Source organism: Pagrus major, chromosome 3, assembly GCF_040436345.1.
Source record: "Pagrus major chromosome 3, Pma_NU_1.0".
Classification (NCBI taxonomy): domain Eukaryota; kingdom Metazoa; phylum Chordata; class Actinopteri; order Spariformes; family Sparidae; genus Pagrus; species Pagrus major.
This window is the reverse complement of record NC_133217.1, coordinates 9,500,682-9,514,257: the sequence shown is the minus strand read 5'-3', so window position 1 is coordinate 9,514,257 and position 13,576 is coordinate 9,500,682. Positions and strand designations below refer to the sequence as shown.

At 40.5% G+C, this 13,576-nt stretch overlaps 1 protein-coding gene and 1 long non-coding RNA gene across 3 annotated transcripts in view; both read left to right on the top strand.

The window, feature by feature from the left end:
- atat1 (alpha tubulin acetyltransferase 1) overlaps positions 1-13,576 on the top strand; it is a 59,520-nt gene that overhangs the window by 383 nt on the left and 45,561 nt on the right. For both annotated transcript variants that reach the window (XM_073463548.1, XM_073463549.1), the window contains exon 2: positions 1,349-1,409. In XM_073463548.1, coding sequence (XP_073319649.1) covers positions 1,349-1,409 — 61 coding nt within the window. The remainder of the gene's footprint in view (positions 1-1,348; positions 1,410-13,576) is intronic.
- Positions 8,144-10,924, top strand: LOC140993984 (uncharacterized). Its single transcript, XR_012178697.1, has 3 exons — positions 8,144-9,220; positions 9,488-9,726; positions 9,857-10,924. It is a non-coding gene; the product is annotated as an uncharacterized lncRNA (long non-coding RNA).

The window sequence follows — 13,576 nt, the reverse complement described above, 5'->3', positions numbered from 1 at the left end:
GTACCTTCGCTACATCTCTATTGAGGACGTTTCCCCAAACTTTCAACAATCTGTCAATGACTGCTTGCATGTTAAACTGTCCAAATATATGGATGATACCATGATCACATTTTTATTGTCTTTATTATTTGTAAGAAATAACAGGACAATATTGAGACAGTGACTTCAATGTGTACCCTGCTCAGTTAAAACAATCTTAACACACAGACAGATAGACACATTCACGTCCATGGGCCATCTAGACTCGTGCATGTAGCTGTACTGTGAGCAGTGATGGGAGTAACGGCGTTACTAGTAACGGCGTTACTAACGCCGTTACTTTTTTCACTAACGAGTAATGTAACTAATTACTTTGACTGTCACTGTAACGCCGTTGCCATATCCGACACCCCGTTACCGTGCGTTACTAGTCGCATAATGAGTTTTTTTCCCCTTAACTTCATGATTGAACTCGTGTGTGCCTGTCTTAATAATAATAATAATAATAATAATAATAATAATAATAATACATGAGTTTTATATAGCGCTTTGCGTGATACTCAAAGTCGCTTGAGAGAGAGGAGGATGAGAGAGCCGTCTCAGCAATTATTGGCTGATGTGTAGTGAGATTACGTCTTCAGCCAATCAGAGAATTGGGTATGTGTTTCCGCATGCATAGTGCCGGGTACAGAGATTTGAAAGAACTTTGGCGGGTGCTTTTAGCTCTTCTACGACAAAGGGATTGAGAGATGGAGAGTGAGGAGGAAAGCAGCAAAACCTTTTCCAGATGGAAATACCGGCACTACTTCAAATTCACCGAATTCGTAGGTAAAAATGTGCATGTCAAGTGCACATTATGTCCCGGAATGAAACCTTTGTCCACGTCTTATGTTAGCAACTCAAATTTAATGAAGCACCTGTCGATCGCTCACGCTTCAACCAAATTGGTGGCCCGCGACGATGCTAGCTCTTGTGCTGCTAATTTATATGGAGTTACAATAAATGCAAAACTCAGGTACTTGTCTTTGTTGTTGTGCACTCTATTCATCTGGCTTATGAAACACACGCTGAGAAGGTGGGGGCCGGGTGGTGAGGGTTACGGGGGCGAGAAACGCAAAAGTAACGGAATAGTTACTTTTACTAGTAACTAGTTACTTTTATTGTGGAGTAACTCAGTTAGTAACTCAGTTACTTTTTAGGAGAAGTAACTAGTAACTGTAACTAATTACTTTTTGAAAGTAACTTGCCCAACACTGACTGTGAGAAGGAGGTGGAGCATCCAGAGGAAACAATTACAAACAAATACAAGTTTGGCAATAGTAACCTATTCAGCCACTGATCTAGCCATATTCTACTCTTGTCTTTGCAGGCCAGATGTTCAAGCCCACATAACCACAGTTATTGATGAACTTGGGAGAGCCTCAGCAAAGGTGAGTCTGTAGATGCGGGAAGATGTTATTCATTTTAATTGTCTTTGAGTTGTTGAGTTGTAAGTGTAGGCATTAGGGATGTGCGCGGTGTGCAGAGATTGTTTTATTTACATACATATTTAAATTACACATTGACATAATGAACATTATCAACATGATTTACACTGAAAGGTCTGTTTTTCTTTTCAAATGTTGCTTATAGAAAGCAAACTTACTAATTTTCTCAGTGACAATGACAATTAACTATTGCATCTAAGATGTGATATATGGAAAATCTTTTCAGGTAATGTTTAACCTTATAGATTTAAATTGCAGGGTTTCCTCCAGGATTTTTTTAAACCGTGGGGGAGGTCTGCCCGAGTGGAAGAGGGGGGGTGACGACGACGGCGACAACAACATGAATTTTGAAATGTGAAATTATGACTATTTCAAACTGAATGTTTTTCTAAATACATTATTTACTACAGGGTTTCCGGTACATTAATTGAAAATAATAATCGAAAAGAGGATCTTGCAGTATCACTAGGCCAAAACAACAAACACAACAACAACAAATTAAAGCAGCATCTAGAAGAGGCGTCAATCTGTCAGATACTGCCAGTGCCACAGAGCTTGTGCCTTGCTTTATCCTAGCGCTGTGGCAACAACAGTAAACGTCTAAACGAAGAGACAAAAAGTACAAGGCTGTAACACAACTACATACACAACTGTGCCCTCCTGTCTCCTGTGAGACTTGAAATGTTTTAACATTTGAAATAGTGACTACAAACTGAATGTTTGTACTTTAGCAAACGTATACATCTGTCTAATCTAATGGCACAGTTTGCAGCCTGGCTGAGAGCACTTCATTTTTCTTGGCTTTTTGAAAAAGAGCTCTAAGGCTCTGTCATAAGGGAAGTCCTTCAGAGGTGGTCCGTTGATGCTGAGGAGCATGCATGCTGCCAGATGGTCCCCCTGCAGCCTGTTCCTTAGGTCTGTCTTCACCTACACATAAAAACAATTAAAAGTGAGTGGGGTGTGGAAAATTAAGAGAAACCAAACCATCTCTGACTTACAGTTTACTATTAACCAAATGTCTGACCCTGTTCATTGTAGAGAAATCTCTCTCACAGTTGACGGATGATATGGGCACTGTTAATGCAATGGCTGCTAGCTGGCTCAAGCATGGATAAAGCTGTCCCCATTCATCATTTTGGGATGCCAGTTTCATCATCATGTTGAGCTGGTCCAGATTCTGAAACACATTAAATGTATAACACTGATTAGGGGTCCTCAATCATCTTTCTATACAGTATAATTACCCTCTTGCTTAAATTCTCATTTTACCTTGAAGGCTCCAACTAGCAGATGCTGCTTATATGATGTCCACTCTTGCAGCAGTGCTGGATTTTCTGGATGCTGTAAGAATTTTGTAGACAGGGTCCGAAGATGTCTTGTGTTGACTGCATCGTCTTCTGTGGCTGCCTGGGGTCCCAGCACTTGAAAGGCTTCCAGGATGTCAAGGTGTTGAAACCGGCGGTCTAGGCTGTCTTGCAGGCCATCTAGATAAGGCTCCATTACCTAAACATGACACAAAATAGAAAATTTGTAACTTTTCTAATTGATAGATTGAAGACCTTATTTGATTCACTGATTATATTATTTAACTTCACAGCCATCAAAAATGTACCTGGGTCCTAAAACGGGACCAGAGACCCTCCCTTGTCTCTTCACCCCGGGGTCTGCCTCTCCTGTGTCTCTCCTCCTCGTGCATGATGCTAAACGTTCCTAAACCAGTAGGGTCATCTAGGTCCTCATGGAGCCGGGCTAGGAACGACCCGTGTGGCTGTTGATCAGCTGCATCCCGGATGGACCTCAGGCAGGCCTTTGTCACTGGCACCTAATAAAGGCAGTCACACAATGCTTAGCTTTTTTGTAACAATACATGACTCACAAAAATAGCTTCATAGGTTATGTTGCTTACAAATCCTGAAAAAGTCTAGGGATAGATTCTTATAATGCACCTGCTCTTTTATGGCCAGGAAGTTTACATTTTCCTTCTGGAAAATTTTTGAGAGCCGAGCCAGATGTGGCAGCACGTCTGCCTGCAGGTACACTGCTGCAACAAAACGATACGTGCAGCAGAAACCATAAAGGCCCTTGGCTACAGGGCACTTGTTGACTTCGGTTTCTTCAGCCAAAGCAGCCAGGACAGCTGGCAAGTTTCGCTGCAATGTGGTGGTTGCTAGGTGTTGTGACAGCCAGCGGGTGTCTTTTACTTCCTGAAAAATATTTCAGTCTTGAGATAAAAGCTAATAATAAAGAAAGTTCATCTGTAGTGCACAATAATAGTCACACTTTCTGTTACATGATGCAATACATGTATATTTTTCTGTGATCTCACCGTCACTTTCAAGGCCTGCAAGCCCAGGGACTGTGCTGCAGTTTTTAAAACAGCAGTTCGATTGGCGCTATTATGGAAATACAGATGGAGCTGCTGCAAATGGTGTCTGAAGGTGGCCATATAGTTTACATGAGATGAGGCATCCTTGCATGCCAAGGCGAGGCGATGTGCAGCACATGCAACTGGCAGCAACCAAGGGAAGTCATCTTGGAGCTGCTTTGCTACAACATTCAACCTCCCTGTTTCAAGAATAAAACAAAATGAGTACATACATGCAGTAACTAATTCATGTTAAGAATCCCAATGAATATTCTACTTTGTTATGTTGCGAGTTCATACCAGTCATTACAGCAGCTCCATCCGTTCCTAATCCAAAAAGCCTTTGGGTAGGAATCTTCTTTTTGTGCAGCACTTCCTTAATAGCTGCCACAATGGTATCTGCCTTTCCATCACTGACATTTACCAGGTCCAGGAACTGGCTGAAAAGCTGTCCCTCCTTGTCCATATATCTTAAAATGCATAAACAGATGAATTGTAAACATAAAGAAATATAATTCAGATTCAATCAGAAATAATTCCCTCTGAATTTCTACCTGACATGCAGATCCAGCTGTCTTGTCACAGCGACATCTGTACTTTCATCCACCTCTAAACCAATGGCAACAGAGGAGTGGATGTCTCTCAGAATTGGCTCTTCCACGACAGTGGCCAAAATCTCCAGCATCTCATCAATAATAGTGTGAGACCTGTAATTTATTGTTTTCCCAATCTAAGAGTAAATGAAATAAAATATTAAGATTCTGAGGTTAGCATGAAATAATGCAAATATGACCAATATGACCACAGTAACATTACCCTGAGCTTTCTGAAATAATTACAGCCCAGCAGCTCAGCCAGATCCAAAAGAGCTGGGTAGTTAGTGTGATGTGCCTGCTACCTCTTGGTGAGATAATATAGGCATTTAAAGCCACCAAGGATGGACTCGTGCTCCATATTGATGATGGGGTCAAAGGCTGTCATAACTGAAGAACCTATGCAAAGCAAGCAAAGATAAACATGATCTTTGATGGTTATTTTAACAAAAACTTTATACCAGAGACATTTTAGCTATTAAATTAATCTATGACATTTAATTGAAGGAACTTCACCTTGTGCCAATAAGGCTTGCGATTTCACACTATTTTTGTGGTGATCTGTCCCCATGTGTCTATCTAAATAATCAACATGGTAGATTTGGCATCCTGCCTCGATGAATGGCCGCTTGGCCACTCCTGATTTTGCAGTTTGCTTGTGTTGGCGGCATAACCTGCAGAACATTCCTGCAGGCACAGGGTCAAAATTAATGGCACAGTCATTGTTCAATTGAAATTAAATTGAATGAAAAATAAAAACTAAATTGCATGATATTGTAATGTTTAATACTCACCTTGATCAGTGTGGTACAGCCATGGGCGGAACTTGGTTATGTCGGTCCATTTTGGGTCCCAGCCGGATTCCCTGTGTTTTGTTTTTTTCCTCCCTCTGTCTCCTTCGCTGCTGCTCTCTGCTGCCTCACCATGCTCAACCTCCTTCTCTGCCTCTCCTCTTTTCTCTCCTCCACTCACCTCCTGCACTACTTCTGCCTGTGCTCTTATCTAATATAATATTGGGAAGTGTTAAATTTGTTCACATCATGACCAATACCACGCAGGTAATGTTAGGAATATTTAAATATTACACTTATAATGGTACACATCATTATCTATCAATTGACTTGAGGGAATAACATCACGACAATAAGTCAAGAACATTGAGCCTCTCCTTTATGTAAGGTTACCTGACTCTCTTCCTCTGGAACCTTTCTCTTCTTTTGAAAATAGTTTAATATACTCATCTGAAAATGTAACCAGAAAAGAGTCATGGCAGAAAATTACCTGGGCATTACCTAAGCTAACGTTATGTCCTGCTGTTCAAAACGTTGTTGTTGTAAACGTCATCTGAAACGTAACGGGTTTCCTCTATCAATAGAAAAATAAATTTTATAGTTAAAAATTAATCTACAACAAAATAATATCTCTCTCTATAACCAAAGACTCAACATGCTTTATTAGGCCTACAGTAATCTCTCTTTAACAAGTGTCAATGGTACAAAAATAAGATAAAAATAAAAATCTCTCTGAAATAATGATAGAAATAATGCGTATAACCAATCAATAACACATTTTTCCCGACTCTGGATTTTTTCTGTTGCCTAATCCATCTATACATTAGGGTCGTTTTTCACTGGTTTTAACAAAACTGTATCAAATATAACCTAGCTTAGGTACCTTTCTTTCACCCTTTTCTCTCCCTCCACGTCGGACTAGTGTCTCTCCTTCTCTCTTCGTCTTTCGCGCGCCGCAGCTAGACAGGCAGGTGGTGACTCCGGTGTTCCGGTGTTGGTTTTTCAAAATAAGGGTATGCTATTTGCAGCGTAGCGTCATATTTCAGGGAAAACACCATGTTTTGTGCCGAAATCACATTTAATACAATCATTTACATTAATATAAACATGAAACAACATTTTTTTTTTTTTTTAAGTAAAAAAAAAAAAAAAAAAAAAATCATTATTCTGAAGGTGTGGCGGCTTTTATTTTGCCGTGGCGGTGCGCCACGATCAATTACATGTAGTGGAAACCCTGAATTGTGCTCAATTTTGACTGTTATCTCAGTCTTTTCTTACTTTTGCACTAGTCAACTCATCTAAGTTTAAAAGTTCAATGTGTGAGGATTGGCCAACCCTATGGAAGGACACTGCACATCAGTAGGGAGCAGCATATCATTAGAAAAACCGCCAACTGGTGCTCACTACGCTCTTTGCTTTGGCTATTGCTGCTAGTTGCCATTAGCTAGTTAGCCCAGTTAGCCATGCAGCTAGAGCGGCACTCTTGGCTGACGGGTTCTAAGCAACAGTTGTTGGTGTTTATACTGCTGGCAACAGCAGCCTCCCAGTGAACACGGCCGAATCATGATTGAACACAGCTTCCAAGACTCACAGATGCAAGTTTGAGGAGGGAAGACTGTGTGAGGTGATTTACAGCGCCTCCAACCAGGACTATATCTCCTGGGATGAGAGAACATGGCAGGCGGGGACAGGAGAGACATGAAGTGGTAGAGTAGTGAGTGGAAAGTTGGTCAGCAACAGTGTGGAAAAGCAGCTGGAATATTCTTATATCTAACTTGGTGAATTAAGGATTTATCAGACCAAACCAGAGGTGATTGTTGGCACAGTGTAAAGTCAGACCAAAATGGTTTTGGTGAGCTTTACCGTGTTTCTTTTGAGTTTGAATGAAGAGTGTTTCATATTACTTCTGTAAAAGAGAGAATCTTGAATTCAGACGGTGTACGGTTGTATTGTAGGAAAATGGGTGTAAAAATACTTTCTTGACATCTGATTTTTTTCATTTTTTGTTTATTCATTAGACCAAAACAGATAAGAGAGCTTGTAAAATGTAGCTAATATGCGACTTGCATATATCTCTCAGCTGAAATTTGGGGGATTGTACTACTATTGGAGTATCACCTTTTGAGGTACAAATTGGATTTACAGGACAGGACGGATCGGGGCTAGCTGGTTAGCATGCTAACTTCAGTAGACACCCTAGCAACACAATACATAGACACAATTGACATACCGTAAAACCTTGTATTTCTTCCCATTCTGTGGATTAGAGCTGTGCGATACTACGATATATATTGTAGTGCGATATAAAAAATGTCTACCGTAGAATAAAACCCTCTGTTGTTTATATCGTAATTTTAACGTGTAGGCTACTTGTTTAGCACTGTTGCTACACTAACATTAACGTACACTACGGTTGTGATTTAATACGCCGTGTAAAGCACAACTCAACGTCGGAATGACCGTTGGATATCAAAATTTTGAGTTCAAAACAAGTTCATTGTATGAAGGCGAATGTAACTGCAGCAACGCTACTGCTTTGTGGTAGCATTTTTACGTCACCCGCAAGGACTCGTTTACGGCACTGGTCGCTCGGGAGTAGTAAACAGAGGCAGCATGGCGGAGACGGAGGAGAGCGCAATGGAAGAAAATAACGTTACAGACGCGGATACAGAGGCAGAACCCCAAGAAGATTTGGTGCCGAAAAGGGGGAACCGTAATTCCATTGTTTGGCTTTGGTTTGGGTTTAAAAAGTCAGACACCGACCAGAGAACAGTAATCTGCAAAACATGCCACCAAGCTGTTCTTAATAGCTTTTTTTTATTTTGTTGAAACAGAGTAAATACTTTCATATGGCTCTTTCTTATTCTGCATATCCTATTGCAACATTGGTTTTTCATTAGTTTTTTTTTTTTGTTTTTTTTTTTACAAAAACAACCAAGTAAACAAAGTCAGTAACTAAACCCTGATCCTCTACCACAGAGGTGGGCTGGTTATCCAGAGCGATGAATTCAATGACCTTCTCTGTAATATCTGTGGCCATGTCGCTGACTCGAGGATATTTCTCTTTCCTTTTGAAAGTATCCATGAGTGTTTGTTGCTTCGGTGCCTTTGCCTGTATTGCTTGAGTGAACTCATGTTTTTGTTTATGTGCCGTATCAAATTTGTAGTATTAAATGCAGCTCTTTTGTTACCAGCTCGCGAAACGGTCGTATTGCAGATGTTACATGTTGCCGTTGGACTGCTTTCGCTTTCGCTTTCTAATTTGAAATATTTCCACACTGCAGACATTTTATCCACAGGTTCTCCAGACTAACGTTACGAGCACGACTGCATTCTGCCACAAATTGTGCTCCGTTGATGACAGCTGACGTAAAAATAATCGGGCTTGGGTCCACGTTCAAAATTGCCGATCCCGATCAGTGAAAAAATGCCCATATCGGCCCCTGATCCCGATCCCGCAATCAGGATCGGGACATCCCTACCGCAGACACCACGAAATTACAGATGCCATCTCTAAATTCATATGTCAAGATATGGCCCCAGTATATACTGTCGAAAAGAAGGGATTCAGAGCACTGGTCAAAACTCTCGACCCCAGATACAACATGCCAGATCGAAAACACTTCAGTTGTGTCCAGCTGCCCCGCATGTATGAAGAATGCCGTGCAAAGGTGAAAGAGGAACTTCAACATGTGGAGTATTATGCATTGATGACTGATCTGTGGACGAGCAGAGTCACACAGCCATATATGAGCCTAACAGTTCATTTTATCAACAAAGACTGGATACTAAGTAGCCGATGCCTACAGACGTGCTACTTCCCTCAAGACCACACGGGAGTGATGATAGCCACAGCCCTAAGAGAAGCACTTCAGTCCTGGGAGCTGCGGGAAGATATGCTAATCTGCGTGACCACAGATAATGCAACTAATAACATCAGTGCATTGCAACTGAACGAGTGGAACAGGCTACAGTGCTTTGGGCACCGTCTGCAGCTAGCCATAGGTGAGTGGAGCACAACATTAACAATGAATATTATACATTGGTAATATACGCATTGAAGTTTGAAATGCCCGTGTAATTATCTGCTATAGTGTTGATTGTTGAAACACGTTTTAATATATTTTTATTAAATATACATTTATAGATTGATCTATACATTTAAATATCAAATGCCTACATTGTAATTATCTGCTGCTGTCCAAACATGATTTGATGTAAACAATATACACTTATACAAAGTTTGCACTTTCCTCTGTATCTCTGTAACAGAGAACAGCCTGAAAACGCCTCCTCCTCAAACCCAAGCAGGTGTGCAACGTGCAGTTGGGGTCTGCAAGCAGGTGACGGGTGCCATCTCCAATTCATTCAAGAGAAGACGTGACCTGGTGAAGGCTCAAGTTGGCCTGGGCTTGGCCACTCACCAGCTCAAGAGTGAGACCCCCACCAGATGGGGCTCACGGCAACAGATGATCAGCAGGTTCATCGAGCAGGAGAAAGCTCTCACATAGGTATTTTTATATCATGCTGGGCATGCATAAAATGGGCTCTGCCATATAGCTTTTTGTTTTCTGTGAAGCACTTGTTTTGTCTCTGTGTGTGAAATGCACTATATAAATAACATTTGAATTAATTTGCCAGGTCCTCCGTGCAGACAAGAAGGTGAGGCATCTGATCCCGACCTGGCAAGACATTGAAATTCTGGAGTCCATGGACAAGGCATTGAGCCCTCTCATGGAATTTGGGGAGAAGTATGTTAGTGTGTCATATGTTAAACCTGTACTGCACCTCCTTGAAGCATGACATCCTCAAGTCTCAGGATGACGAGTCCCCGCTCACTAGAACCATCAAAGAGGGCATTCTTAACTACCTCAATGACAAATATGACGACGACACCACTGAAAAGCTGCTTGACATGGCTACACTCCTCGACCCACGGTTCAAAACCACCTACATAAAGGAAGAGAGACTCAACTTCATGAAGACGAGAGCTGCTGCAGAAATGGAGCACCTGGTGGCTGGAGATTAACCAGCAGCACCAGCAGTCTCCATTCCACTACCATCAGCTGTCCCTGCAGCTGCTGCAGATGAATCAGAGCTTCCTGCACCCAAGAAGGCAAAGAAGTTTGTCCAGCTACTTCAAGAAACCAGCAGCACCCACAGGCCAAGGCACCTCAAAGCCAAGCAGAGCATCCATTGAACTGGAGCTCAACATGTACCTGCAGACAGCTGACCTGGATGCAGAGAATGTATGGTGGAGGCAGCAAGAGGTCAACTTCCCATTAGTTGCAAAGCTTGCCAAAAAATACCTCTGTATCCCTGCCACTAGTTCCCCATCTTGTCTTCCTATCGCTCAACCTGTGAAACACGTGAAACAAAACCGTGAAAAAAGCAACAAGTTATTTTAAAGAGTTTGATGTCAAGTTATTTAAGAGGTTTCATTTCATGTCAGAACAAGCTGACAAACTTGTGTTCCTAAATCTCAACCTCTGAAACAATTCATTTATTAGTAATTTTACTTGTTAAAAAGTAGGAATACTTGAATGTTACTTGAAGCACTTTATGTTATTGTTATTGTATTTATTTTATTTCTTTGCACTTTATTGCATTACTTGAAAATGACTGCACTAGTGAGTGCACAATGAATGGTATTTGTGAAGTCCTATCTGTTAGTCCTGAAAAAGTTACAAATAAAAGGAGAAAATGCCATTCATTTGCCTTTCATTCACATGGTTATCAAAAATAGTGCTGAGATGTGATTGATTTGAATATATATATATATATATATATATAATTCTAAGAAAAAATAAAATTTCGGGATATATATCGTTACCGGGATATAAAATTAGCTATATCAAGATATAAAATTTTGTCCATATTGCACAGCACTACTGTGGATAATGTTTTTTCATTTTTTAAAATGTTTTAAACTGAACCATTTAAACTTCCTTAAATTTTATAGATATACACTCAGTGACCACAGAAATAGAGTATGGAAGAATTATCCTATCTTTATTCAAGAGCGTAGATTTTGAGTTTGAGAGCATGATTTCATTCCTTTTCAGTGACACAGCTCCTTCTCGTGCTCAGATTTATTCTCCTCATGCTCACATTTTGTGCTCGCACTGAGATGTCTGCTGCTTTCTTTCAAAATGTGTGCTTGAACTCAAAAATCACATGCTTGTGCTCACATTTCTTCTTCTTGCACACAAAAATTTTGCTCACATTCAAATATGTCCTGTGCTCGCTCAGATCTAAAGTCTGCACACTCAATCTAATGTGCACGCACTCAGAACAAGCACCTCCTCTCAGGTTGAGGTGTCTACTCAGACTCAAGGCTGTCCCTCCCTGCGCTTAAAGTATTGTGTTTCACCAGCCAATAGGGAGACAGCTAGAGTGTGGACCAATCAAATGACGGATGCCGCCTTGGGTGCATTCCAAACATTGCATGTTTCTGCTGGCAACAAGTTATTTAACCCTAACTGACGCAGTGAGTAGCTTCTCATTTCTCATCTTCTCAATGCGGGAAGACATATCCTGTGGTCGTGGAAAACATGTTACTCTGTTTCAGGAAGGTCAAATTATTGGCCTGCATGAAGAAAAGAAAACAACTAAGGAGATGCTGAAACTACTAAAATTGGGTTAAGAACTGACCAGCGCATTATTAAAACCTGGAAGGATAGTGGTTGTAGGAGATACACTAATAATAAATGTCATTTATTAATCACTGGCGATTAATAAAACACTCGTTAATGGGGCACCACCTCCGTTGTTTTGTCTATTTGAATAATCCGGAGGTAATTAATCAAATTCGACTGGACAAGGTTAACTTGTAACAATTCTAATCAATTTCAGGTAAATTTATTCAATCTCATAAATGAATTAGTGAATTCTACACAGATCCATCTGTTCTCCACATTAAAAACAAACCTGCACAGACAACGACATACGGTTAAATATGTTGACTAAATAATTCAGATTAAATAAATGAAATGGCAATTTAAATGAATAACAACAGGTAACAGGAAATGTGGAATAACTAAGTAATGGGTTATTAGTGGAATATGGGCTGATGGTGAGATCACGAGTTAGGGTGAAGCATTTAAATATTACGGGAGTAATTTTAATACTACCAAAATCCTAACCGAATTTCTCTTAAACTGAAAGATCAGAATCAGAGCCATAGACACCATCTCATGTATCATGTGTGAATCCAGCTGTTATGAGTGAGGGAGAGCCTACTTTCTTAGCAGAGTGGTTGAGTCCACGGAGGCGGGTTCCCTCAGGTGATTTGTGACTCTAGCTGGCAGTCCCGGTTGGACACCTCGGTCCGATGTCTAGGAAGAGCGCAGCTGGTCCAGTAACGATCCGGTGAAGATCTTGGCTCAATGCCCAGTGGGATGGTACCGCTAGCGAGCACTGGGGGCTTGTCAAAGAGTCTGTCTTTCGTTGGAAACCGCTTGCACGGTTTCGGACACAGCAAGTTGCTGTAGTGTTGTGATTATGATTTTAATAAAGATGTTCTTCTTCGTTGCTTCGAGTGGTTCTCAGGCTCTGACTTTGTAAACTAAATCTAACTTCTTGAATAAAATAACTGAGGATGATACGTTGATCAGGCGGATCTTCCGTTGTTAGTTAATGCAAGATAATCTAAATTAAGTTCACTTCCTCTAAATCAGGTTACGATACTTAACTGTATAAAACAAATTAAAACAGAACTTCGTTCTGGTACAAACTTAATAAAAGAAGCTAATCAATACGGCGAAAAATATAAAAGTGAGAAAAATCAACGCGTGAGCACTTCTGCTGAGATCGCTGTCTTGAAGCGTGTTTCAAAGTAAAAGTAAAGAGCGGAAAAATTAAAGACGAGAGTTTCAAAAGTAAGTTTCAGGAGTAAGAGTGACTAAGCCTAACAAGAGTAAGAGTGAAAAACTAAAAAAACCTGGGGAGAAGTGATGTCTCTTAGTTTTGTTGTCTCCAAATGGCGGGCGTGCCTGGGGGGAGGACTGCCGGCTTTTTGTCTCCAAGTGGTAAGTGTGAAAATTCACAGGAACTCACTAAAACTAAACTTAGTTTTAAATGTTTCAAAACCGTTCTTCACCTTTCACAGAATCTCACCATGGCTCAATAGATGTACTTTGTCTATCATGAAAAGGATTATGACATGATTAAAATCACTTAACATTCAAAAGGAACTAAAACTTGATTAAAACGTAAAAGAAAACACACTTGAATATACAGTAGGTAGAACTGGTAGAATTGATCACTTATACATATTTCTCCTAGTTCTAGCTTAATACTTGTTAAAACAAAAACATATCAGAGACATTTACTGGTGATAACAATAAACATATTAAACAG